The sequence below is a fragment of the Schistocerca gregaria genome, chromosome X (genome assembly GCF_023897955.1).
Source record: "Schistocerca gregaria isolate iqSchGreg1 chromosome X, iqSchGreg1.2, whole genome shotgun sequence".
NCBI lineage: Eukaryota > Metazoa > Arthropoda > Insecta > Orthoptera > Acrididae > Schistocerca > Schistocerca gregaria.
In genome coordinates this window covers 446722974-446750241 of record NC_064931.1, presented here as the reverse complement: position 1 = coordinate 446750241, position 27268 = coordinate 446722974, and the positions used below count along the sequence as shown (strand labels likewise).

The 27268-nt window shown below is 42.1% G+C and overlaps 1 protein-coding gene across 1 annotated transcript in view; it reads left to right on the top strand.

The window, feature by feature from the left end:
* The window catches only part of LOC126299155 (tachykinin-like peptides receptor 99D), a 1430543-nt gene that overhangs the window by 1245088 nt on the left and 158187 nt on the right, over window positions 1-27268 (top strand). The window contains exon 6 of the mRNA XM_049990921.1: window positions 12473-12615. Coding sequence (XP_049846878.1) covers window positions 12473-12615 — 143 coding nt within the window. The remainder of the gene's footprint in view (window positions 1-12472; window positions 12616-27268) is intronic.

Here is a 27268-nt window from a genome sequence, read left to right as displayed (position 1 = left end):
GCATCGACCGCTGAAGAACCTTCTGAGGGTGAATTACACTTTACATCTTTCACTTCGCCATTGGCCTTGCCGCAGTGGTAACATCAGCTCTCGTCAAATCACCGATGTTAATCGCTTACGGACTTAGCTAGCACTTGAATGGGTGTCAATCCGGTCTGCCGAGCGCTTTTGGTAAGCGGGCTGCACTCAGCCATTGTGAGGCTATTTGAGAAGCTACATGATTGAGAAGTAGGGCTCCGGTCCCGGAAACTGACAGCGGCCGGAGAAGCGGTATGCTAACGTCATGCTCCTCCACATCAGCATCCATTGACGCCTATTTCTAAGGATGACACGACGGTCGGTCGGTTAAGTTGGACCTTCAAGGTCCTATTGGGACGGAGTTTTCTCTCTTTTAAATAGTTTTCTCTCTTTTAAATTTCTGTTTTATAGTCTCCTGGTGATTAAAGATAGATATAAAGCGTGCTTAGTATAGGGAATATGACAGAATGTTAAGAAATATTATTTTGGTTTTTGGTACGTGAAATGTTGGTATATAGTAATTTTGTTGGTATTGTTCTATTTGGGAAATACTTAGTCTCCAAAGAAAGTCAGTTTGGTCAAATACGTGAAGATGCGTTGATAAACAGCTCTTTGGCATTTTGTTTTTCAGAGTGTGGTTTATTATAATCTTAGACTGAGCAAAATGTTGTAAGAAGTGAAGAGAATGTATCCCAAGCTCACATCTGGCGTATTTTCTTATGGATGAGGTAAAGTCCACTTTAATACAATTACTAGAATAATAGATAGTGAAGAATTAATAGAATAAAGTGAGTAGTGCGTATACGAAACACGCCATTCTTCATGTGAATGACGATTTAATCCTGAAAGTAAATATTTAAAAAACTGCTGGAAATATGCCATTAAAATCGTCCAATGTCATAAAGATTTTAACAGTTTATGGGTACTTATTCACAAAGAGTAAATACCACTTCGCATCGTAAGTCTTATTTTAGATATTATTCTGTACAGGTAGGTTACTAACGTATAATAAATTAACAATGTTGATGATCGAAACTAGTGCATAGCGTTCTAACCACAGTTTCAGTAACCAATGAATGGACATTCGGTTTTTGAACGTCCACAAAAATTACGAAGAGCTAGTATGAATAACTCCATTCATACAATAACACTAATCTTTATACGAGTTGTTTGCATTGCCTTGCTGCTATCCAAGCAAAAACAATGAAATAATCTTTTTATATGGCTAGTATTTGAAAAATATTAATGGCAGTGGAATTTACCTTAAACATGGCAAATTCTTCAAGTTTCTCACACTGACAGCCAAGTCACTTTCCTCATTGACCGAGTGTGTTGCACATGTAGTTATCCGTTCAGTGCACTTTATCCACGATTCTGATGGTGTGGATCCTCTGTGGACTACCTACATCGTATGGCCATGGTGTGTAAGGGGCTTGAAAATACGGGGTTATTGAGAACCTTAGCAATGTCTTAAGGTGTATTCAATACGTTAGGTCAGATTTGGGGCGAAATGGGAACCACTGTGAAAATCCGCTGGAAATTTGCACAGTTGTGTTGGGCACTGTCTTTAGTGTGCCTGTCCAACGCTTCACGTCGCTCTTTTCAGTTATGATGGCAAAGAGATCACTTAGAATTGCCTAAGACAACAGTATCTCTCGCCTAGTATGTGCATCTGGTAAGCGATTTCGCCTGAAGCTATGCAGCCCACATAACTTAAATGTCATACATTACTTTCTTCAAGACAATTCTCAGCCCTCTTCTGCAGGAGCAATGAAGATGCTCCTGCAGCATTTTCGAGTGGGAAGGGTTTGATCACCCAAAACATAGCTCTTTATTGGCTCCCTCCGATGTTCATCTCTGCTAACTTGATCCGGTAGCTGCGACGACAACATTATGGCACAAACAACGAAAGGCAGACCGGCGTAGAGAATTGGCGGAAAACACAGGCGCAAGGGTATTGGAAAGTTAGTACAACGCCACGACAAATCTCTAAGTCGCAGCGGCAACTATTTCGCGGACCTTACTTTCAGAACAGCCCTCGTACGCACAGTTTCCATTTTTCCTGTATGTGAAGAAATGAAAACAGCTGGGACTGAAATAAGATCGAAAATTCAGCTTACGCCTCTTGAGGAGCACCATTAACGGTTATCCTCTTAACCATCCGCTTCCATACTGTCAGTACTCCTCATACGGGACACGTGGAACCGTTGGAAATTGAGTCAAGGACGTGGGTGGATGAATAATCCAGAGACCTGCATCAATATTCCGCCGTATCATCATAAATTCTACACATGTTCAGATCATATGAGTCTCTTCCACCCCAGAAGTAGGGTTGAGTGGGTGAGGGCGAGTCAGAGAAGTATCCCGTGGAACTATGATTCGTTGAAACAATCATTCGTTTCCTTCATAAAGATTTAAAAAGAGTTGTATCTGTTACTAGTTATCTCTGCATGAACTTACTGAACTGCTGCCATTACTTGCCTCTGCTGTGGATTATACGAACTGGTGGCTTAACACTTAAAGAAAGACATGTCGATAGGCTTCGTTCAAGTACAAGATTATCAACATAAACGTCGCTCGGATCTCGAGCACTGAACGCCAGTCTTGAATTATGCAGCAGCTGTGCAATGTACTGACGAGTATTGCGTGCATATTCCCGAGTGTTCTTTTCAACGCTGAACGTTTTTGTGTCCATGGGGTACAGGAACACATCTCGTAGCTTCTCCTGTCTTCTCTGTTTTGTGTTCAGCGGTAGCTGTGGTGTCTGTTGCGTCCAGAAATGCAGGCTTGATGTGGTCCACTGAACTGTGGTGGGTATACCGTGATCAATATGCGGAAAGTATTGATATCCATGTTGACTACCAGCTATGGTCCGTCATATGGTTGCTGCAGTGGTTGACGCATAGTATCATTGCGTAAGAATACATGCGTGCACTTGTCTAGCTCCGCAAAATCAAACGAGTGTCTTCCAAGCTGGTCTCTAGGCATGCTTTTATCGAATCGAGTTCGTGGCCCAATGAGCTACAGATTTCTCCTACATCCTCACCAGATATATCTTGGCAAAAGTCTGAACCCCCCCCCCCCCGTTAATTCACTTGTCATATGCCTTGTGCCAGTGACGCACTTACAACAATTTTAAGTTTACTGTACCGTAATAAATGTCATAAATACGACCAATGACAGAGTTTCTCTAACATTTGCAATATCAGAAATTAATTACTGTTATTAACAGATACTTAAGTTCTGTGTGTTCAGTCTCTTTTTCCCAGCTCATCACCGAGGGGTATGTTAGTGTGCTAGATACCTCCTTATTTAGAGAGCCACACAAATCTTTAAACTGCTATAAGCATGATGTGGCACGGCATACGCGCCGTTCAAGCTCTTGCCAGCGATGACAACCACCTCCGGCCACAGTCTGATAGCCCTGCAGCCTACTGCTCAAGAAAGTATTGTAATGTCTGAACCTCTCCAATATTTAAATAGAATTATTACAAAGTTACACTAATGGCCAGAAATGGGAAGCTATTTTCAACAGTGGCTAGCCAGCTACATTGCCAAAACCTACTCAGGTAGCAACGTACGTTACACCAATGTTACACGGTCAATCGGGTTCCCAGCAGACGAGCCACAAAGGATGCCACGCTGCACATGGCCACAAGACGGCAACCTAAGCGCCGTCAGAGGTCGCTTGCCCCTCGGACCTTTTTGTTACGCTGGCCACGTGACGGGATGTAGAACCAGCTGCATCCAGGCCGTCAAGGCTGTAGACTGGAAGGTGCTAGGCTCTGAGATAGCAGTTCATTCCGATTGGGCTTTCTGGGCCAGGCGCCAAATGCAGTATTCCATAAGTCAGGAACTCATTATAGAGCCATCGCTTGTCGTCCTCGCAGACTGAGTCAGTCTTCGCGGCTTGGAACTTCGATTGGGGCTTTAGCTTGAAGAAGAGGTACTCATCATCACCATGACTGGCAATCAGTCTCTGTAATATTTCTCTTGCTAATTACTGACATCATGCCTGACTCACGCTGTTGTAAAACATTTCTGGGGTTTGCCTTTGACTCGTCCTCTCGGGCCCCTCACTTGTGTACGGCTCTTAATGACTTTGGTAATGCAATATTCATAATCGAAGTTTCAGCACTCGGAATGCCAATCATCCGAGCTACTGTGCAGCTTCTGTCGGAAAAGCATTATTTGTGTTCGTAATTATATAAGAGGCCTTTTGGTTTAACAGGCATTTCACTACAAACTCTGATGAAAGTGAGTTACCAGCCTTCAACTTATTCTATTTTGCTTGTTCATTAAATTTTTTAAGAACTGTTGAAGTCAGTGTCTTTGACATCTCCTCCTTTCTGAGCAGATGGTTTAGGTTTAATATGCTTTTAAGCAGATTCTGCCTGGTATTTTCCCTTGTGCTACACTCGGCAGATACTTGTATTTTAATCCTAGTAGAATTGTTTACAGTTTCACTATTTTAAGTAACATTCGTGACTTTTAATATGGATGCTAAATACCTTAGGGTCATACGCCAAAAACCGTCATCGTCATCAGGATCACGAAAATTCCAAAAATGTCGCTTGAAGAAAAAAATTGGATGGGTAAATGAAGATACATATACTCTACATCAAGATGTAGATGTAGATGAAAGCACCTCAGAACTGTTACGGAGGAGTAAGGGTACAGCCTTGCGGCCAGCACCAACATTCGCCTTCCGCCTAGGGATTCACGACCCCACCACGGTACGACAATCACCGTCAGGGAAGTGTCGACCGGCAAGGACGTCCGAATCCGAGGGCGCAGTGGCATCACAGATTTTAGATGATGCTACAGATTCCAGTGGGGGTGGGGGGGGGGGGCAAAGCGATCGCCTCGGGTGTCCAAATGTCACCGCGACCCGGTGCAACAGCCTTGAGCATGTCGACCACGGCCAACACAGCTTCCAGCTCTTTACGGACGGTGGCCACTTCCCCCTGAATCCGTACACAACAGGCGCAGTCCCTATCCATCCCTAACAATTTTTTTCCCTCTCTATTGTCTCACAAGCCGTTGAAAACAAACAGATTACGGATGACTAAGATTACGGATGACTACGCGAAATTACACGATACGGGTTGTAAAACGCGATGCTCAAATACTATAATACGCCTGAAATTTATGAATTAAATTATGCAAGTACCCAAAAACTCGCAAAGAAATTAAGAATTAAACTATGAAACAAATAAGTGAGCTCAGAGTACGACTAGCTGCTGGCTGCTACTTATCCAACGGAGGCAGGGAGCTCACTGGCTGTGATCAACCGACATTAGCCATTCAAAACAAAAACATATGACTGACGACTACGTGAATTTACACTATTCAGGTAATAAAACGCGATGCTACAACGCTCAAATACTACTGTACGCCCGCAATTTTTGAATTAACTATGCAAGTACCCAAAAACACGCAAAAGAAATTAAGAATGAAAACATGAAATAAATAAGTTAGCTCAGAGTCTGACTTGCCGCTGGCTGCTGCTTATCCAACGGCGGCAGGGAGCTCTGGGGGCAGCATTCCTCATATTTCTGCAGGAGACTTCTAACGACTTGTTGAGTCCATGCACGTCGAATTGCTGCACTATGCCGGCCAAAAGAGGATGTGACACCGTATTAGAAGGTATCCCATGACTTTTGTCATCCCAGTGTAGACCTTGTAATAGCTCCAGGGTTGATTATGGTTGCGTGGTGTATATATTTTCTGGACTGTCATAACTAATGGTAAAGGATGTAGTTCACCCTGAGGTAATTACGTCGACCACGAGCCGTTTAGAGAGAGCTAGATTCTCAGCTTTTGCGCAGATGCTAGCGAACCTCCACTTCCTTCGGAAAGCAGCTTCTCATGGTGTAACAACCTTAAAAAATCAATTCCGTACCCCAAGCACTTACATATCTCACCTTTGATCGCCTACCCATGCAGCGATTTTTTAGTAATCGTCCACGAGCAATAGTGCACTCTATAGGTAATATTCAAACGAGCAACACAATTTCAAACGTATGTAAATAGACGGTATGATCAACAGCTTTCCCTGATCGTGTCTTCACGATCGACCGACTAGATATATTTACTGTTACCCAAGTGAGTTATAGTCCGCAGCTCGCGGTCTCGCGGTAGCGTTCTCGCTTCCCGAGCACGGGGTCCCGGATTCAATTCCCGGCGGGGTCAGGGATTTTCACCTGCTTCGCGATGACTGGGTGTTGTGTTGTGGTAGGAGGAAGGCAATGGCAAACTGCCTCCACTAGGACCTTGCCTAGTAAGGGGGAGTAGGTCTTTCTCATCGCTCCCTTACGCTCTGTCAAGGAGTATGGGACTTCATCATCATTACTGAGTTATATGTGATTCCGTAAGCTCTGAAACAAATAAGGTGAGCCTAAGGGAAGATGGTTCGCATCTGCTTCGATTTCCATGGAGCTCTCAGGCCCTTCAACATATGTACCCGTCAGAAAAATCTGCTCTTTTTTCGCTACTTTTTACACTATACTACTTATAAATGGGGAAAATATAAACCTAATTTTCTACCTCATCTCAGTCGTCCGTTTCTAAGGAACTGAACTGATCTTAAAGTACTAATTGTCTTCTTGTACTTCATTATCCAACGCCACAAATTTGTAAGGTCAGGTCTCACAAAAAGTTGATCATGTGCTGCTACCACAGTGTAATTACTGATTTAATAGCAGTGACCATATTATACGCAAACAAAGCCCTGTCACGGCAGAATCACGAAGCGTAGTGAAATAGTTCCTAATAAGTCATAATAACATGCATAAGTCACAGAGTTTGGTCTAGAACAAGCTCTTTCTTCCACTGTTATGTGCACAAAATAAATTCTGCAGCTCAGAAACACGCGCTGTATTAACTGTCACTCATAAGTAGTAACATAATTCAATTGAAACGTTTAATCGAAACTATTAAGGTCCATATCCCTGTTGTTAGAGAGGGAGTTTCTCTAATGAGAACAATGAAGCACAATATCCACAAATAATAAATGACTGAGCACTATGATACAGTGCCGAAGGGCAATGCAGCGATACAACGAAGTCAAAGACGTCAGCTCCTATGCAACAGATGTAAGGAAAAGGAACATTTCACTCACAGAACGTATTGAACCATGGTTATTGCGTTTAGACATAAACATAACACGCAACACAAAATACATGAGTTGTATGTCCAGTGTAGTGCACTCCGAAAACTTATTTCATCAAGTGCCCTTAATGTAGAGCGCTATGCGTTATTATTCAGTACATAAAACTGATTTTAAGTGTTTTGGATCTATAATAAATTTGAATTACAGTTTCACCTGAGCATCATCTGTATTCTGTTTTCTTAAATAGGCTCAGTACGAATATTTAAAGTTAACAAACATATGAAGAACCGACTGAAGCAGCATGGGAATGCGTGCTCCTATGTCCAGTGCCGTGTATTAGCTTCAGTCGGCGCCTGTAGTCACAGGATTTTGAGGTAGCTCAACTGGCTCTAAAATCTATGGGACGTAACATCTGAAGTCATTAGTCCCTTAGACTTAGGACTACTTAAACCTAACTAACCTAAGGACATCACACACCTCATGTCCGAGACAGGATTCGAACCTGCGACCGTAGCAGCAGGTATGAACATCTATGGCCTAGGGAAATACTAGCATTTCATTAATGCCTATTCAATGACGCATGCTTACTTTGATTTTAGGACTTTCTTGAGGGCACGGTGTAACAGCAGAGAACCAGAACCCTAAGTTAGCAACCGAGCCACTACATTTATTAAATGGTTGTGACTTACCCACTGGTTGCTAGATAGCCACAAATTAATATGTCTGATAATTATTTTTAATTCATTTGGTTGCCATAATTTAACTGGTACATGGCAAATGCTTTGCTCTCTTCAGAAGATAAAGCTCCGATTTTCCATATGAAGTTGCATGATACTACAGCAACTCGACGTCTACTACAGTTTATACTAGCAGCTATATCTCTTTCTGGATCACGAAAACAGGTGGAAGTAGTGTCGACTATTACCTCACAGAAGGACTTCCGACATTTCTGTAATGGTGTTTATGATGAACTTCATTGGAGGCCATACAAGATACTAAAATACTAAAAATAAATTGTATGTAAATGCACATCAAATTTCAGTTACTTATATGACATCAATAAAATGTAATTTATCTATTATGGATGTTTAGCTACCTACGCGCCTTTTGGAACACACAGAGTGAAAATTACTAACGAAGACATACGTATTTTTCTTCTGTCTGTTTCTTAAATTAGACCTTCACAGCTCGTTCATCAAACTGCGTCAGACAAATGGGTTGGATGTTACGTCACAGAGGAGCGTAAGACCAAAAGTCGGCCTCCAACATTCCATTCACACACAGACTTTGAATAATTGTGTGACTTTACCTTACGAATGCAACATACGCTTTCAGCCTATAAACAGTTTATCATGTTTTGTTCATAGAAAAAATATTTTGAGGGAATGTATTTATTATTGAATGCTGAAATTTTTAACTGTAGGAAAGATTCATAGCAAGAAAAGGTGGTCTTATTTTCTAAAATTTATTAGCAGTTTTTACATTGTTATTAAACTATATCCTTTTATAATCATTGTCATCGCCACTGATCCCAAAATATGATTAAACTTAGTACAAATCTAGATGTTGTCCAGAGTTGTTATTTTATTTAATAACCTCATATGTGATTAATACAATTAGTGAACTCGGAAACTGCATAATATCCGTCACCTAGTAGCAGTAAGCAGGTTCATTTTTTGAAACAATGCAAATACTCTAATTACTATAGTTTCCTCGTATTCCTTCCTGATCTGGATTGGCGCTAATGGAAATGGAGACTATGTTTTATAAAATTCTGTATGACATGACAGATGTTCGCAGAGGAATTTAACCTCGGTAATAAATGTAAATGAAAGAAGCAAGAAAGAGTACCAATTCATGTACATGTGCAGGGATGTAATGCCAGTTGCAGCATCGGTGTGGAACTGAATGTGCCATCGTCGATGAGTGACAAATGTCTGAATCTATATGACAAGAGGGTTTCTTGGATTACGTTTCTCCTAAATATGAATCCACTACGTAATCCGTATTGCTCGATGGAAATTTCGATTAGCCTACTGACACTTTAGTCACCATTTACAATAATTGAAGCCTCTTTAGACTCCTGCCATAATCTGACGATGATGATGACAACTTTGACAAAAGTACTGTAGTCCAGGAAGCTAATATCTGGTTGTACACTTGAGAACTTACCAAAATGGATCTCTATATTTCGGGAAGTCAGTAAAGTATAGAATAGTGAAACTTAATGCCAATGTCCCAAAAGCGCACAACACAGAATAATAACTGCTGGCTCAGCTGCCGATTGAGTGTGCAGCATTCAGCGCGTGTAGTCCATGAGTAGCAGGAACAGTGAGGTTCTCTGACTGGGGTGCACAGTTTGCCAGCATTGCTTCATTTTGGCCAGAAAGTAACTGCAGTTATGTCAGTTATGAAGGTGAACGGTCCCCATGATACACCTCGTTCAAAAACGGTTAGGTTATTGGACATGCAATTAATTTAGGCTACTGATAACAATATAATAATTCGATACTGACTTGTGTGCATCGCTTTTAGGACGCTTTTCTGCGTTTGTCAGAAAGGCGAAAACAACACGATGATAGTAGTAGGAGCTTCAATTTTCCAACGGTGTATTGCAGTATTTAGCCGGCCGCGGTGGCCGTGCGGTTCTAGGCGCTGCAGTCCGGAACCGCGGGACTGCTACGGTCGCAGGTTCGAATCCTGCCTCGGGCATGGATGTGGGTGATGTCCTTAGGTTAGTTAGGTTTAAATAGTTCTCAGTTATAGGGGACTGATGACCTAAGATGTTAAGTTCCATAGTGCTCCGAGCCATTTGAACCATTTTTTTTATTGCAGTATTTACATTGTTGTCACCCAACAACTAGTTGTTCGAGTACACGAAACGTATCTAATACAATATATTATGACACCACACCTAGCTCCCAAAAATTCTTAGACTTGCCACGTTTTTAGCACCGTGGTGGTATAGCTGGAAGCCTGATTTTACATATTCTCGAGCAGCGACAGATACCTGAAGGTCACATCCGGCGTTACGATCTTCTTCAAGTCTCCATAATTTTTTCATGATATCTGTGCAACGTAACTGTTCCCTCTGATGATCATTCTTGTTTAATTTTAGAGATAGCCATTACCATTGTTCATTACCATCCAAAGAGTGTCTCAAAACGATCACCGCTAGCGAAACAATTCATTGCGTCTGAAATGTGCAACCAGCTCTCACCTTCAGTCTTAGATTCTCGAGTTTTATCAGGCTCAAGGAAACTGTTCCTCCGTTCCTCTGTTTAAAAAGTGTGGAAAGGGTGATGGCGGTGAGGGACTTCGGTAAGTTTCAAGTGCTCAACGCCTTGCCTAACACAAGTAAAGAACGCTAGCAGCACGTTAAGTACAAACTTGACTGCAGCACTCCAAGTCAGTAAAACAGATATGTCGGAGCTTACCGAGGATATCCACGAGTGACACGGAGTCGGCGCCCCATTGATCTGACTAAGAACTCTCTCTAAATACAAAACTTGAGTTTTTAAATAATCGTGGCGGCGCGCCATTTCTCCCTTCCTACCGTTGACCCATCAATCCGTCAGTGCGGCCAAGCTGGTGAGTCCTTCTGCACCTCCATGGCGCCTCTGGCTATCCACATTTAGATTGCTCCTCTACTCCTGCCTGGCATGTAGGGATGCTCCTGGATTTTCCATTAACAAACTCCAAGTTCGGTATCAACAGCATTCTACTAAAAGCTAAAAGTAACTGCCACTCCTATCATGGCCAGCAACAACAGTGTTTTACGTCACTTGGCCCCGCCCTCCACCCTTCGGAGGGTGGCGACTGTTGTAGTAGCACTCTAACCTGTGTAAACCAGCTCATGTTGCAGTTATCAGGAGCAAATATGAAGAATGCTGCCTCTGTTAAAACGTGCTTTTTCGTGGCCATCTCCCACAGTGACGCCATACGACCGGGTCTAGGTGGTGGATGGAATTACCAGTCCATTCTACGAAGTGAAAATTCTACCCTGGGACAGTTGCATAGAGCGTCTGCAATTTTCACGGCTCTACTGTTACTATTTATCTCCGGTAACCTAAACGCTACCACTTTTGTGTGCTTTCTGATTTGTGTCCTACCTTGGAGTGTTCTTGATGGCTCCAAATAGCCGTAAGCACAACAACGTACAAGTCATTATGTCGTAAATATATGACAGTGTCTAAAACTACATTAGACGGCGAACAGTTCCTCTGGTTGAAAAGTGTCTGGAAGAAACGCTTTTCTATCCTTGTCAGGACCCCAGCTATTCTTCGTCACCTTCTACGTTTTCTCTTTTCAACTATCCACGCAATTACACAACGACATTCACTCATGAAATACAGGATAAAGGAAAAAAATATCCACTATGATAAGTGACATGAAAGAAATAACTTGGTCGACCTCTCGTCCAGAAGTTTAGTGTTGTCTTTTCAGAGTAAACTAGCATGGCAGAACCGCAAAGGGCGTAACCAATATGTCGAACAAGTGAAAAAAAGGTCATGTTGCAGGAAACGAACTGATGGTCTCATTTTGTTATTTATGAGAGGTCATTCCGGACAGAACATTACCGAAATGGGACGAAGGATGGACTGGACGCGGTGTCATATCAGGATTCCGATTCATGTGATTTAGGGAAAATGTGGAAAACCTATATAATTATGTAGGACAAAATTTGTCATGACGAAATCACTATAAAATATTCTATGTCCTCTTGCCTTTCAAGTTTAACAAAATAATCAAGCTTTCGCCGAAGTCCTCTGTCGTCACCGTTAGAAGCTCCTTTCAAGGGATTGATACTGTGATGGTCTTCTGTAACAAATTGTTGTATCATGATTGGTTAGACTACGTGATAGCCACGCTACAATGAAATGAACGCAAAGCAGCATTGACTCACAAGGCTACTCGCTGATACGAATAATCTGTCTTATACACAGCAACTTCCTAATAACTGCTACTGTGATGGGCCTCTGTGAAAAGCTTTTGTGTCGTGACTGACCACTACATGTGACCCTGACGTTATAAAGAATTGAAGACAAAGGAGTATGGTCTGACGAGGTACGAAACCGGCTGCTCGCAGATACGAATAATTCGTCATGTACACAGAGCGACCTCGTTCGGAATGTCCCTAATGTAATGAATTTCCACTCCGCAATATCTCATTATTAACAAGAATGGCACATGACCCCCATAAAATTCCAGGTGGTCTAATGATTAACTATACTTTTTGGTTACGAATCGATTTGCAGGTTGGCAGTGAACGTGAATCTTTCATAGAGCAGACTGTGTCTTGTAAGACTTCATCATCTACTGTGTTGTCTCCTGTTGCAGATTCCGTCGGGGCTTCAAACAGTTCTTCTCATGGTGCCCGTTTGTGCACGTCCCGCCGGAGACGCTGTCTCGACGTGAAGCTGTCACGTCTCGCTACAGCTACTCAGGCTCCCCGGAGGCGCAGTGTCGCATCATGAGGAATGGTGAGTCCTCATCTGTTATATCTGCTCAGCTCATGAGAGTTTAAGAGAGGTTAAAGTTTAAAATTGGAATTGCTCGTGTAAACAAGAGTGCGCCCTATCAAGAGGTACCAGAAATTAAATTATCAAATTCTGATATGATGGGCACCAAATAAAAACGAAATTTGAAAATAGATTTTACAGCAAAAATGTGATTATAAACTGAGTTTCAGTAACAGTGTGAAGCAGTCTACACTGTACAAGGGGTAGAAAATGAATAAGATACAGATGGAAAGAGAGTAATTAGACTGTTCGTTATTTGAAATGTAATTACCATATTCAACTGTGACATTAGACGGTCAGTGCCTTCATGGAAAATTGTTTGCGGTTGTCTACGGAACAGTGACTGTACCCAGGACGCATCTCTTCGTCCGAAGCAAATCGACAGCACCGACCCACATATTGCCAACACTGTTTCGACTACGCTGCCGGCGTTTTTCTGGGAAGCATTTAAGCATAGCCCAAACTCCATACAGACCCTATCTATCCGCACGCGATTTCCATAGCTGGGGAGCCCTGAAGAAAGACATTGGCGCCGTCTATTTGCTTTGGACGAAGACGTATACACCGAAAAACAAAACTGATTTAGTAATCTGACTTCCCAACCTATAATTACTGAATCAAATTGATTAATTAAATTCGGTCTCGGCAAATTTTCAAGACGATACACTATATGATCATAAGTATTCTGACACCAGGCTCCAAATGACTTAGAAGTTCGTGGCACGCTCCATCGGTAAGGTTGGAATTCAGTATGGTGTTGGATCACCCTTAGTCTTGATGACAGCTTCCACTCTCGCAGGCAAACGTTCAATCAGGTGCTGGAAGGTTTCCTGGCGAATGGCAGCCCGTTCTTCACGGAGTGTTGCACTGAGAAGAGGTACTGATGTCGCTCTATGAGGAATGGCACGAAGACGGCGTTCCAAAACATCCCAAAGGTGTTGTATAGGATACAGGTCAGGACTCTGTCCAGATCTGTCCATTACATGGATGTTATTGTCGTGTAACCACTCCGCTACAGGCCGTGCATTATGAACCGGTGCTCCATCGTGTTGAAAGATGCAGTCGCCATCCCCGAATTGCCCTTCAACTGTCGGAAGCAAGAAACTGCTTAAAACATCAATGTAGGCCTGTGCTGTGATAGTGCCACACAAAACAACAAATGGTGCAAGCCCTTTTCATGAAAAACACGACTACGCCATAACACCACCGCCTACGAATTTTACTGTTGGCACTACAATCGCTGGCAGGTCACGTTCACTGGGCATTCGCCATACCCACACCGTGCCATCGGATCGCCAAATTGTGTACTGTCGTTAGTCACTCCACACAACGTTTTCCACTGTTCAATATTCCAATGTTTACGATCCTTAACCAAGCAAAGCATCGTTTGGCATTTACCGGCGTGATGTGTGGCTTATGAGCAGCTGCTAAACCATGAAATCAGTTTTCTCACCTCCCACCTATCTGTCATAATACTTGCAGTGGATCCTGATGCAGTTTGTAATTCATGTGTGATGGTCTGGGTAGATGTCTGCCTATTACACATTACGACGCTCTTCAACTGTAGGCGATCTCTCTCAGTCACCAGACGAGGTGGGCCTGTACGCTTTTGTGCTATATGTGTTCCTTGAAGTTTCCAGTTCGCTGTCACGTCGGAAAAAGTGGACCTATGGATGTTTAGAAGTGTGGAAATTTCGCGAACAGGCGTATGACACAAGTGACACTTAATCACCTGACAACGTCCGAAGTCCGTGGGTTTTATGGAGAGCCCCATTCTGCTCTCTCACGATGTCTAATGACTACTGAGGTCACTGATGGAGTACCTGGCATTAGATGGCAGTACAATGCACCTCATATTAAAAACGTTGGTTTTGGGGGTGTCCGAATACATTTGATCACATAGTGTACTTTGTCCGTCGTAGCAGCGCACTGAGTAACTGGATGGAAAGTTCAGAAATGTTGATTGATAATTGGCAACTACCTAGTAAAATTATTCTTCGTTGTTTCTCGTAGTTCATGAATGGGGGCCTTCTGCCTCTCTTTCCTGTAGAATATTTACAAAATATTTGAGTCACGGGTTTTATCTTGTTGTATCAATTATAATCAAAAGCAAGAACATGTTACTGTTTTCACACTGTTGAAATATCCTTGAAATCATTTAACAAATTTTAAATAACACTTTCGTCGTTCAAAATTATAGAACGATACCTTAGAGCATTGTTATTTAGACAGAATCGCCAATACTCACCCATCTTGACTGCATGGGGCCATACAAAACTTTTCTCAGCAAACTATTGTACAGCAACTAACTTACTTTACCTACACTATGTGATCGAAAGTATCCGGACTCCCCCAAAACCGTACGTTTTTCATATTAGGTGCATTGTGCTGCCACCTACTGCCAGATACTCCACATCAGCGATCTCAGTATTCATTAGACACCGTGAGATAGCAGAATGCTGCTCACCGCGGAGCTCGCGGACTTGGAATGTGGCCAAGTGATTGGGTGTCACTTGTGTCGCGAGATTTCCACACTCCTAAACATCCCTACGTCCACTGTTTCCGATGTGATAGTGAAGTGAAAAACGTGAAGGGCACGTACAGCACAAAAGCGTACAGGCCCACCTCGTCCGTTGACTGACAGAGACGGCCGACAGATTTCACCTATCCAGACCTTCACACAGGAATTCCAAATTGCATCAGGATCCACCGCAAGTACTATGACAGATAGGTGGGAGGTGAGAAAACTTGGATTTCATGGTCGAGCTGCTGCTCATTTGCCACACATCACCGCGGTAAGTGCCAAACGACGCCTCGCTTGGTGTAAGGAGCGTAAACATTGTGGAGTGGCGAATGACAGTACACAATGTGCCGATCCGATGGTAGAGTGTGGGAATGGCGAATGCCCAGTGACTCTCATCTGCTAGCGTGTATAGCTGTGGTGTTATGGTGTGGTCGTGTTTTTCATGGAGGGGAGCCTGCATCTCTCGTTGTTTTGCTTTGCACTATCACAGCACAGGCCTCAATTGATGTTTTAAGCACCTTTTTGTTCCCCACTGTTGAACAGCAACTGGGGGATGGCGACTGCATCTTTAAACACAATGGAGGACCTGTTCATAATGAACACCCTGACTGGTTACACGACAATAACATCCCTGCAATGGACTGACCTCCACACTCCTGACCTTAACCCTATAGAACACCTTTTGGATGGTTTGGGACGCCGACTTCGAACCAATCATCAGCCACTGACACCGATACCTCTTCTCACTGCAGCACTCCGTCAAGCATAGGCTGCCATTCGCCAATAATCCTTCCAAGCACCTGACTGAACTTATGCCAGCGGGAGTGGAAGCCGTTATCAAGGACAAGGGTGGACCAACACCGTGTTCAATTTCAGCATTACCGATGCAGGGCGCCACGAGCTTGTAAGTCATTTTCATCCAGGTATCCGGATACTTCTGATCACACGGTGCACTGATAGTCCATACGCTGTTAAATACACATATTCCATAGATAAAAACACATTGGTCAAAGATAATTAAATTTTTCCATGCTTACATACCTGTCTGACATTTACATTCATCAAAATAATGAAAACAATTTTTTATAGGAAATATTTACAAAATATATGATAGTTGAAAGATGGTGTCACAAAATGCGTGATCAGACATCTTGTATCGGTAATTACGCTTTGTACATAGAACATAATATAGTCAGACCAGTTTTTGTACAGTAGGTCCAGTTTATTTTTTCCCATCTGCCTCGTTTTCATTTCACTGCCTCTTATACATTTTACAGCAGCTAAAACGTCTCTCGTCAAGAGTGCTTCGTATTTATTTCTAAAAGATCTCTTACGAAAACGACATATATAAAAGGAATTTTATTTCCGGCAACGATAAAAGTAATCATCCACAGACTAGTTTCAGCAGTAACTGACATATCAAGATCCGCGGAGAGAAACACGTAATTTAAGTCTTACATGATATAATGTAAGACACTTTTAAACATGTTCCGGTGTAGCACCATAATTATTTCGAGATAAGTGATAGATATTCAAATATATTAAGTATATACATTAAAAGGCTTCAAACTGAAATATCGGTGAGTTACGGAGCACATGGGATATTTGTGCAGGCGTCAAATCGCTTTCTGTGACACGGAATATGTGTGACTTTATCTGAAAGTACTATTGTAGATATTTTGCTTGGTAGCTGGTAATTCCACAACGTTTGAATATAAGTACGAAACGATTTTGAAAATAATAGTAATAATTTGCAAAAAAATAGCCATGTAAAACTTTGTTCAGGTTTCAAAGTTAGGAAATATAGAGGAAATCAATTACGTGATGTAGTATGTACAAAGATTCTGAACTAGAATGGTTGGTGAAAATAGACATAATAATAGATATCTTCTCTGTTGGAAATTAAAAGCCATAACGTAAGCATGAAGAGTTAAACAAACAAATATTAGCACTTAACGAATGCATAGACTGAAGTTTGGAAGTCGTCGACGCTATTTCTGACTGTCAGGAATCACGTCGGCTTCAGTTGTTACCCTTAGGTGTTATGAGACCTGCAGCAGATCTTAAGTCGCCAAAATCAACCCACTGTGTGCTGCCTGGGAAGAAGGATACTAGTAAGGATGCAAACATTAATGTTGACTGTTATCAGATGACTTCCAACAATCTTTCGGCCGACTCTTACAATGTAAACGTAATTTAAATTTACTTCAGAATATTTGGGGATTTTTGGGTCCCCTTTCGAATGTATTCGCGATAGATCACCATTCGACAGTAATATTCGAACAGAAACCATCGGGTTTTTAAACTTCAAACAAATGCAGTTTTTTACTACAGGAAATATCAATTCAGTCATGATAAAGACGTGTGCAGTACTGCAAATCTGTGCGAAGCATTCATATTTGTTATAACAACAGTTTTTAGCATCGTTCACATTTTCAATACTGAATGCAGCTACATCTGCTACTATTTTGACGTTTATCTCTGCCAGGCCCTTAAATATAGCTTTCAGAGTAGTGAAATAAATGTAGATGCAATGGGGAAGCTATCCTAATGATAAGTATTCATCAGTTCATTATTTCTGTATAGTCTACTTTTTAAATATATAACGGAATGCCTGTCTTCTACTGTGATTCTCAGGACCCATACTGGAGAGATGTATATGCGTCATCTGTTGGTGAAACGTGTATATTTTTTTCATTACGCACAGTAACAGTTTTTGTTTTTGGGCGGATTTCAGGAAATGATTCGACGTTTGCAGAACTGACTGTGGAGCTCATCATTTCCGACATTCGTCACTTCTGGAATCCGATTTATCTTGGCAGCATACGTTACGATTTAAAATACGTATACATATTGTCTTACCTTTACTTGATTCATCGATATATCCCTGTGTAAAAACAACTGCTTTTCTCCTTCGTTAGCGCACTTTTCATGGGATTCATCGTCACCTGCTAGTTTCACAACAAACATTTTAAAACGTTTATTAACTACACAGCCGTTATCACAAGAGACCAACTATTCATAAATAGTTTCGATCGCTGGTGGTCTTAGTCAGCTACAGTTACTACATGTTTTTTTACGTATGGTGTTCTGCTTTAGCTATTCGGCCATACATTAAACACTTTTTCGCTGTTCGCTGACATGGAACGTGAATCACCTAGTCGATGCCAGTGATATGAAGAAGTATTACGATTCACGCGTTTCCTCCTTTGACCATCTGACATTAAACCATACTCTCATCATATAGTATCACCGTGGTGTAAATTACATTTTTATGTACACTACTGGCATTTAAGATTGCTACACCAAGAAAAAATGCAGACGATATGCGGGTATTCATTGGAGAAATACATTATACCTGAACTGACATGTGATTACATTTTCACGCAATTCCGGTGCATAGATCCTGAGACATTAGTACCCAGAACAACAACCTCTGGCCGTAATAACGGCCTTGATACGCCTGGGCATTGGGTCAAACAGAACATGGATGGCGTGTACAGGTACAGTTGCCCATGCAGCTTCAATACGATACCACAATTCATCAAGAGTAGTGACTGGCGTATTGTGACGAGCTAGTTGCTCGGCCACCATTGACCAGACGTTTTCAATTGGTGAGAGATCTGAAGAATGTGCTGGCCAGGGCAGCAGTCGAACATTTTCTGTATCCAGAAAGGCCCTACAGGACATGCAGTCCTGTATTATCTTGCTGAAATGTATGGTTTCGCAGGGATCGAATGAAGGGTAGAACCACGGGTCGCAAAACATCTGAAATGTAACGTCCACTGTTCATAGTGCCGTCAGTGCGAAGAAGAGCTGACCGAGACGTATAACCAATGGCACCCCATACCATGAAGCCGGGTGATACGCCAGTACAGCGATGACGAATACACGCTTCCATTGTGCGTTCACCGCGATGTCGTCAAACACGGATGCGACCATCATGATGCTGTAAACAGAACCTGGATTCATACGAAAAATGACGTTTTGCCATTCGTGCACCCAGGTTCGTCGTTGAGTACACCATCGCAAGCGCTCCTCTCTGTGATGCAGCGTCAAGGGTAACCGCAGCCATGGTCACGGAGCTGATCGCCTAAGCTACTGCAAACGTCGTTGAACTGTTCGTGCAGATGGTTGTTGTGTTGCAAATGTCCCCATCTGTTGACGCAGGGTTCGATACGTATCTGCACGATCGTTACAGACATGCAGATAAGATGCCTATCATCTCGACTGCTAGTGATACGAGGCCGTTGGGATCCAGCACGGCGTTCCGTATTACCCTTCTCAACACACTGACTCCATATTCTGCTAACAGTCATTGTATCTCGACCAGAGCGAGCAGCGATGTCGCGATACGAGAAACCGCAATCGCGATAGGCTACAATCCGACGTTTATCAAAGTCGGAAACGTGATGGTACGCATTTCTCCCCCTTACACGAGGCATCAAACATCGTTCACTAGGCAACGCCGGTCAACTGCTGTTTTTGTATGAGAAATCGGTTGGAAACTTTCATCGTGTTAGCACGTTGTAGGTGTCACCAACGGCGTTATCCTTCTGTGAATGATCTGAAAAGCTAATCATTTGCATATCACAGCATCTTCTTCTTGTCCGTTAAATTTCGCGTCTGTAGCACGTCATCTTCGTGGTGTAGGAATTTTAATGACGAGTAGTGTAGATATTTACTCCTTGCAACTTATCGCTATTTACTGACCACCAAAAATGTTCAAAGAGTCTGTCTAAGCTGCTGTTTACTATATATATCCCGAAATCGTTTCATTTAGAAAACAAGTTACAACTTGACTTACGTAATGTATTTCCTTTTTCTTAAAATTATTTTTTTAGAGCTTAAATAAGTAGCATGTTTATTTTGGTCTAGTTACTGCACGTAATATCGCTGACTACTATGCGTAACTATTTTAATATTTCGTGCTTTTATCATGACGAACGTATGTTAGAGAGTATGACGAGAAGGTTTCTTCCTTGTAGAAAAAAATGATCCACTCGAAAATGTACCCTGTTTCCGACGTAACCATCTATTACTTCAACATACTTTTTAAAGAGTTTCCCTGCAGGCAGATTCCATTCCTCAACCGTGACTCTTGAAAGTCTGCGAAATACCCAACTGCGATGGGACTGAAATAAGCGTTAATCGCTTAGTTGTGTTCCTAGAATGAACTCATAGTATGATTAATCGAAAAAAACTTGGTATTTACTTCAACTTTTATCATTCAGATCGCTTAGTTTTTTCCCCTCCCCCCACTGAACCATGGACATTGCCGTTGGTGGGGAGGCTTGCGTGCCTCAACGATACAGATACAGTAGTACAAGATTATATGCCAATTAGCTCTGCAGATGACGAAGAAATTGATGAAATTTATGATGAGGTAAAAGAAATCATTCAGCTAGTGAAGGGAGACGAAAATTTAATAGTCATGGGTGACTGGAATTCGAGTGTAGGAAAAGGGAGAGAAGGAAACATAGTAGGTGAATATGGATTGGGGCTAAGAAATGAAACAGGAAGCCGCCTGGTAGAATTTTCCGCAGAGCATAACTTAATCATAGCTAATATTTGGTTCAAGAATCATGAAAGAAGGTTGTATACGTGGAAGAACCCTGGAGATACTAAAAGGTATCAGATAGATTATATAATGGTAAGACAGAGATTTAGGAAACAGGTTTTAAATTCTAAGACATTTCCAGGGGCAGATATGGACTCTGACCACAATCTATTGGTTATGAACTGTAGATTAAAACTGAAGAAATTGCAAAAATGTGGGAATTTAAGAAGATGGGTCCTGGATAAACTGAAGGAACCAGAGGTTGTACAGTGTTTCAGGGAGAGCATACGGAATGAATTGACAGAAATGGAGGAAAGAAATACAGTAGAAGAAGAATGGGTAAAATGAGGGATGAAATAGTGAATGCAGCAGAGGATCAAATAGGTAAAAAGGCGAGGGCTAGTAGAAACCCTTGGGTAACAGAAGAAATATTGAATTTAATTGATGAAAGGAGAAAATATAAAAATGTAGTAAATGAAGCAGGCAAGAAGGAATACAAACGTCTCAAAAATGAGATCGACAGGAAGTGCAAAATGGCTAGCACGATGGATAGAGGACAAATGTAAGAATGTAGAGGCTTATGTCACTAGGGGTAAGATAGATACTGCCTACAGGAATATTAAAGAGACCTTTGGAGAAAAGAGAACCACTTGCATGAGTATCAAGAGCTCAGATGGATAACCAGTTCTAAGCAAAGAATTTAAAGCAGAAAGGTTGAAGGAGTATATAGAGGGCCTATACAAGGGCGATGTACTTGAGGACAATATTATGGGAATGGAAGAGGATGTAGATGAAGGTGAAATGGGAGACATGATACTGAATGAAGAGTTTGACAGACCACTGAAAGACCTAAGCCGGAACGAGGCCCCCGGAGTAGACAATGTTCCATTAGAACTGCTGACAGCCTTAGGAGAGCCAGTCCTGACAAAACTCTACCATCTGGTGAGCAAGATGTATGAGACAGGCGAAACACCGTCAGACTTCAAGAAGAATATAATAATTCCAATCCCAAAGAAAGCAGGTGCTGAGAGATGTGAAAATTACCGAACTATCAGTTTAATAAGTCACAGCTGCAAAATACTAACGCGAATTCTTTACAGACGAATGGGAAAACTGATAGAAGCCGACCTCGGGGAAGATCAGTTTGGATTCCGTAGAAATGTTGGAACACGTGAGGCAATACTGTCTCTACGACTTATCTTAGAAGAAAGATTAAGGAAAGCAAACCTACATTTATAGCATTTGTAGACTTAGGGAAAGCTTTTGACAATATTGACTGGAATACTCTCTTTCAAATTCTAAAGGGGGCAGAGGTAAAATACAGGGATCGAAAGGCTATTTACAGTTTGTATAGAAACCAGATGGCAGTTATAAGAGTCGAGGGCCATGAAAGGGAAGCAGTGGTTGGGAAGGGAGTGAGACAGGTCTGTAGACTATCCCCGATGCTATTCAATCTGTATATTGTGCAAGCAATGAAGGAAACAAAAGAAAAGTTCGGAATAGGTATTAAAATCCAGGGAGAAGAAATAAAAACTTTGAGGTTCGCCGATGACATTGTAATTCTGTCAGAGACAACAAAGGACTTCGAAGAGCAGTTAAACGAAAAGGACAGTGTCTTGAAATGAGGGTATAAGATGAACATCAACAAAAGCAAAACGAGGATAAAGGAATGTAGTCGAATTAAGTCGGATGATGCTGAAGGAATTAGATTAGGAAATGAGACACTTAAAGTAGTAAAGGAGTTTTGCTATTTGGGTGGCAAAATAACTGATGAAGGTCGATGTAGAGAGGATGTAAAATGTAGACTGGCAAGGGCAAGAAAAGCGTTTCTGAAGAAGAAATTTTATTAACATCGAGTATAGATTTATATGTCAGGAAGTCGTTTCTGAAAGTATTTGTTTGGAGTGTAGCCATTTATGGAAGTGAAACGTGGACGATAAATAGTTTAGACAAGAACAGAATAGAAGATTTCGAAATGTGGTGCTACAGAAGAATGCTGAAGATTAGATGGGTAGATCACATAAATAATGATGAGGTATTGAATAGAATTGGGGAGAAGAGAAGCTTGTGGCAAAACTTGACTAGAAGAAGGGATCGGTTGGTAGGACACGATTTGAAACATCGAGGGATCACCAATTTAGTATTTGAGAACAGCGTGGAGGGTAAAAATCGTGGAGGGAGACCAAGAGGTGAATACACTAAGCATATTCAGAAGGATGTAGGCTGCAGTAGGTACTGGGAGATAAAGAAGGTTGCACAGGATAGAGTAGCATGGAGAGCTGCGTCAAACCACTCTCAGGACTGAAGACCACAACACAACAGTTTTTCCCACTGCAGCAGAAATAGCCTGCTGGAAACTGACGTCTCTTTTTTACGGTCCAGGTCTTGCATCGTTTTCAGCCGGTTATCCAGAGACGTGTGTAACATTCTCTTCCTCTTATTCTGAGGCAGTAAATGAAATGAACTACGTTTTCAATTAAAGGATAACTAAATTGATACCCTAGCTGCAAACAGGCGTTGATATACATCATTGGGGACATGCTGAAAAGGTGTACCCCGACCTGGGCTCGAACCCGGGAGTTCCTGCTTACATTGTAGACGTTCTAATCGTCTGAGCCACCGAGGACACAGAGGTTATTGCGCCTGCAGGGACGTATCCCGTGCACGCTCCCCTTGAGGCCCACATTCCCAACATGTGCACACCAATACATTCGTAGTGCGCCTAACAGATGTTTGCCCACCACTACGTTTGCATTCCAAGACACACTGACCTAATCTATCAGAAAGATCAAAATGACTTTCTCACGAACACACTGAACCACAACCCACCTGCAATATAATTCTGTGCACTTAATCATCACTTTCCTGTACGAAACGGTATATACATTGATGCGAAATATTCTTTGGCATTCCCTTTTCTTAAGCTCTCAACAAGTACGGAACCGATGTTTCATAAAATGTTGTAACAGTGTTTGCTTCACGTAAAATGTAAAGGAAAGAAACGGATTCTAAAGACAGTGCAAAGCCTGGATATTAAACAAATACAGGGTGTTACAAAAAGGTACGGCCAAACTTTCAGGAAAAATTCCTCACACACAAATAAAGAAAAGATGTTATGTGGACATGTGTCTGGAAACGCTTAATTTCGATGTTAGAGCTCATTTTAGTTTCGTCCACCTACCCTCAATAGAGAATGTTATCATGATTTCATACGGTATACTCTACCTGTGCTGCTAGAACATGTGCCCTTTCAAGTACGACACAACATGTGGTTCATGCACAATGGAGCTCCTGCACATTTCAGCCGAAGTGTTCGTACGCTACTTAACAACAGATTCGGTGACCGATGGATTGGTAGAGGCTGACCAATTCCATGGCCTCCACGCTCTCCTGACCTCAACCCTCCTGACTTTCATTTATGGGGGCATTTGAAAGCTCTAGTCTACGCAACCCCTGTACCAAATGTAGAGACTCTTCGTGCTCGTACTGTGGACGGCTGTGATACAATACGCCATTCTCCAGGGCTGCATCAGCGCATCACGGATTCCATGCGACCGAGGGTGGATGCATGTATCCTCGCTAACGGAGGACATTTTGAACATTTCCTGTAACAAAGTGTTTGAAGTCACGCTGGTACGTTCTGTTGCTGTGTGTTTCCATTCCACGATTAATGTGCTTTGAAGAGAAGTAATAAAATGAGCTCTAACATGGAAAGTAAGCGTTCCCGGACACATGTCCACATAATATACCTTCTCTCTTTGTGTGTGAGGAATGTTTCCTGAAAGTTTGGCTATACCTTTCTGTAACACCCTGTATAGAGAAAACTCTAAAACGTGTTGTTCAAACGAACCGCATTAGCATTTCATTTACGTTATATAGAGAAACCAAATGGCAACCCAAATCAGAAAGGCTTAATGGATGTTTCAACCACACTTCCGCTAAATGGCAGTCCACTGCTGCAACTACTGTTCCAGCTCGCTCGATTAAAATTATACAATACTCTTTCATCGTATTTTATCACGTCACCCACATTTCCACTAGCCCTGGACCGAATATTTTCCCAATTATTACTGTAAACTTTCTGGATGTTTTTGTCTGCGGTTTTACCTTTAACACGTGTCACCTGTATTACTATATCAACAAAATTGTAGACATTCATTATGTGGCCAAGCATAGCATTAACTTCGTTTTACACCTTTATGAACTGCGTTTTCTGTTGGAGGTAACTATCGGTAACAATGAATTATTGGTGTCACAGTTTTCACGTTTTTTCCACGTGAAATGAACTAACACTACATGATTACTTTTGAAAACCCTGTTAACAAGACTAGTTCTAAAATCGTGATAGCACTTTAGTTTCGTTATTGAACAGAATGAACGATATAAAAAAGACAGGATTTCGTTAATATTAACGACATCTCTATATCTAGACGATAGTTGTATCATCTTGTCATCGAACTTACACGGTGCGTAAATAGATGCCAGTTCATTCATTCGATGGCACCTATCTGATTCTTTTTTTTTGTATAAAAAGAGAAGAGACAATTAGAAGATTGCTTGATCAATAGTAGCTGTTTATATTATTCTCATCATTATACGAGGGAAGTTCAGTAAGTAAAGCACCAATTTTTTTTTCTAAATGAGGGTGGTGTTTATTCAGAATTCCAATAATCCATATTATTTCCACTCTTTTGGCTATAAACCCTATTGTTCAACATAATCTTTTTCTATTTGGAGGCCTTATGCCACCTTACTGGGAGAGACTGTTGCCCGTATGGTACCACTACACAAGTAGATGCCGACGTCAACGTCTTATTATGTAAGTAACCTCCCCATCACTTATTTACTGCTTCCCGAGGAGTGCATCCTTCATTGAGTCAAACAGATGCCATTCGGAGGATTCAAGACCCAAGCTGTAGGGAGGATGAGGAAGAACAGTCGAATGAAGTTTTGTGAGCTCCTCTCGGATGCGTAATCTTGTGTGAAGCTTTGCTCAGTCATGGAGAATGAGACGTTCGTTTGCATGTTTGTGGCGACGAACACACTGAAGTTGTATCTTCAGCTTCCTGAGGGTAGCAGAATACGCTTTAGAGTTGATCGTTGCAACATGTGGAAGGCCACCAAATAGAATAACCCACTCAGAGTTCCAGAAGGCAGTCGCCATTACTTTACACTCTGAGGGTGCGGCTTTACATTCTTTGGAGGAGAGGTGGTGTGGCGCCACTCCATGGATTGACGTTTTGTTTATAAGCCCTTGTTTCATCACCTGTGACGACGACACATGACACAGGTGGTGAAACACGTACATGGAATTCCGCATACATAGCCTTTGTTACTCTTTATTGCCGCCCGTTAGCTAGGGGGGAATCCAGCTGGCATACACCTTTGAGTGCCCCAATAGGTGGACGAGTGTGTCAACACTACAAACAGAGACCTCCAGTCGAGCAGCAAGTGCTTTGATTCCGATCCGTCTATCACCTCGTATGACAGTGTATGCACATTCCAACACTAGAGGAGTCGCAAAGCTGTGTTTGCGCGGCCGCCACACAAGAAGTGGTTCAAATGGCTCTGAGCACTACGGGACTTAACATCTAAGGTCATCAGTCCCCTAGAACTTAGAACTACTTAAACCTAACTAACCTAAGGACATCACGCACATCCATAGCCGAGGCAGGATTCGAACCTGTGACCGTAGCAGGCGCGCAGTTCCAGGCTGAAGAGCCTAGAACCGCTCGGCTACCGCGGCCGGGCACAAGAAGTGGGATATGTTTGTTGGACCTTGTGCTTTCATGACAGATGCCTCGACCAATGACTCACTGTGCTTTTGTTCACTGCCAGGCGTCCGTAGACATTCTGCAAGCGCCTGTTAGTATGCTCTGGTTTTAAGCCGGAAGATACTCTCTGCTTGGAATGCACCACTATGACAGACATCAGTTAGAAGTCTTAGTATAATGCCTCCACATATCGAAATATCATGAAACTACAAGCGCTCGTTCCACAACGAATTTTGAACTCTTTCTACAGAAACTGGCCTAGAAAAAAGAAAAAGAAATTGGTTGCTCTCTTTATTGAACTCCTCTTATATTTGATTACTCCTCGCTACGCAACGCATTATCTATGCTGCTTTAAAGATCTTAATACGTTGACAAGCTCCTTACAATGATGTTGGATGATTTGAGAAGATGTGTCTTCCTTTTTTATCTGTTTCCTAGGTCACTGTTGATGTGCCGGAAAGGACAAAAATTCTTTCACGTTAGTAGCAAAAATTAACGCAGGGCTTATAGTTATGATGGAAGATAAGGTTTAACGTCCGTGCAATTTAACGTCCGTGCGACGACGAAATGTTTAGAGACAGACGATCAATTTTGGTTGGAGGAAGATTGGGGAGGAAATGTATCATGCCCGTAAAAATGAACCACCCTGAAATAAGCTTTAAGCAATTTAGAGAAGTCGCGGGAATCCTAGATTTCACCCGCCAGGCAGGATGCGAGTTTCCGTCCTCCCGTGTGGCAGTCGAATGCCTTACCATT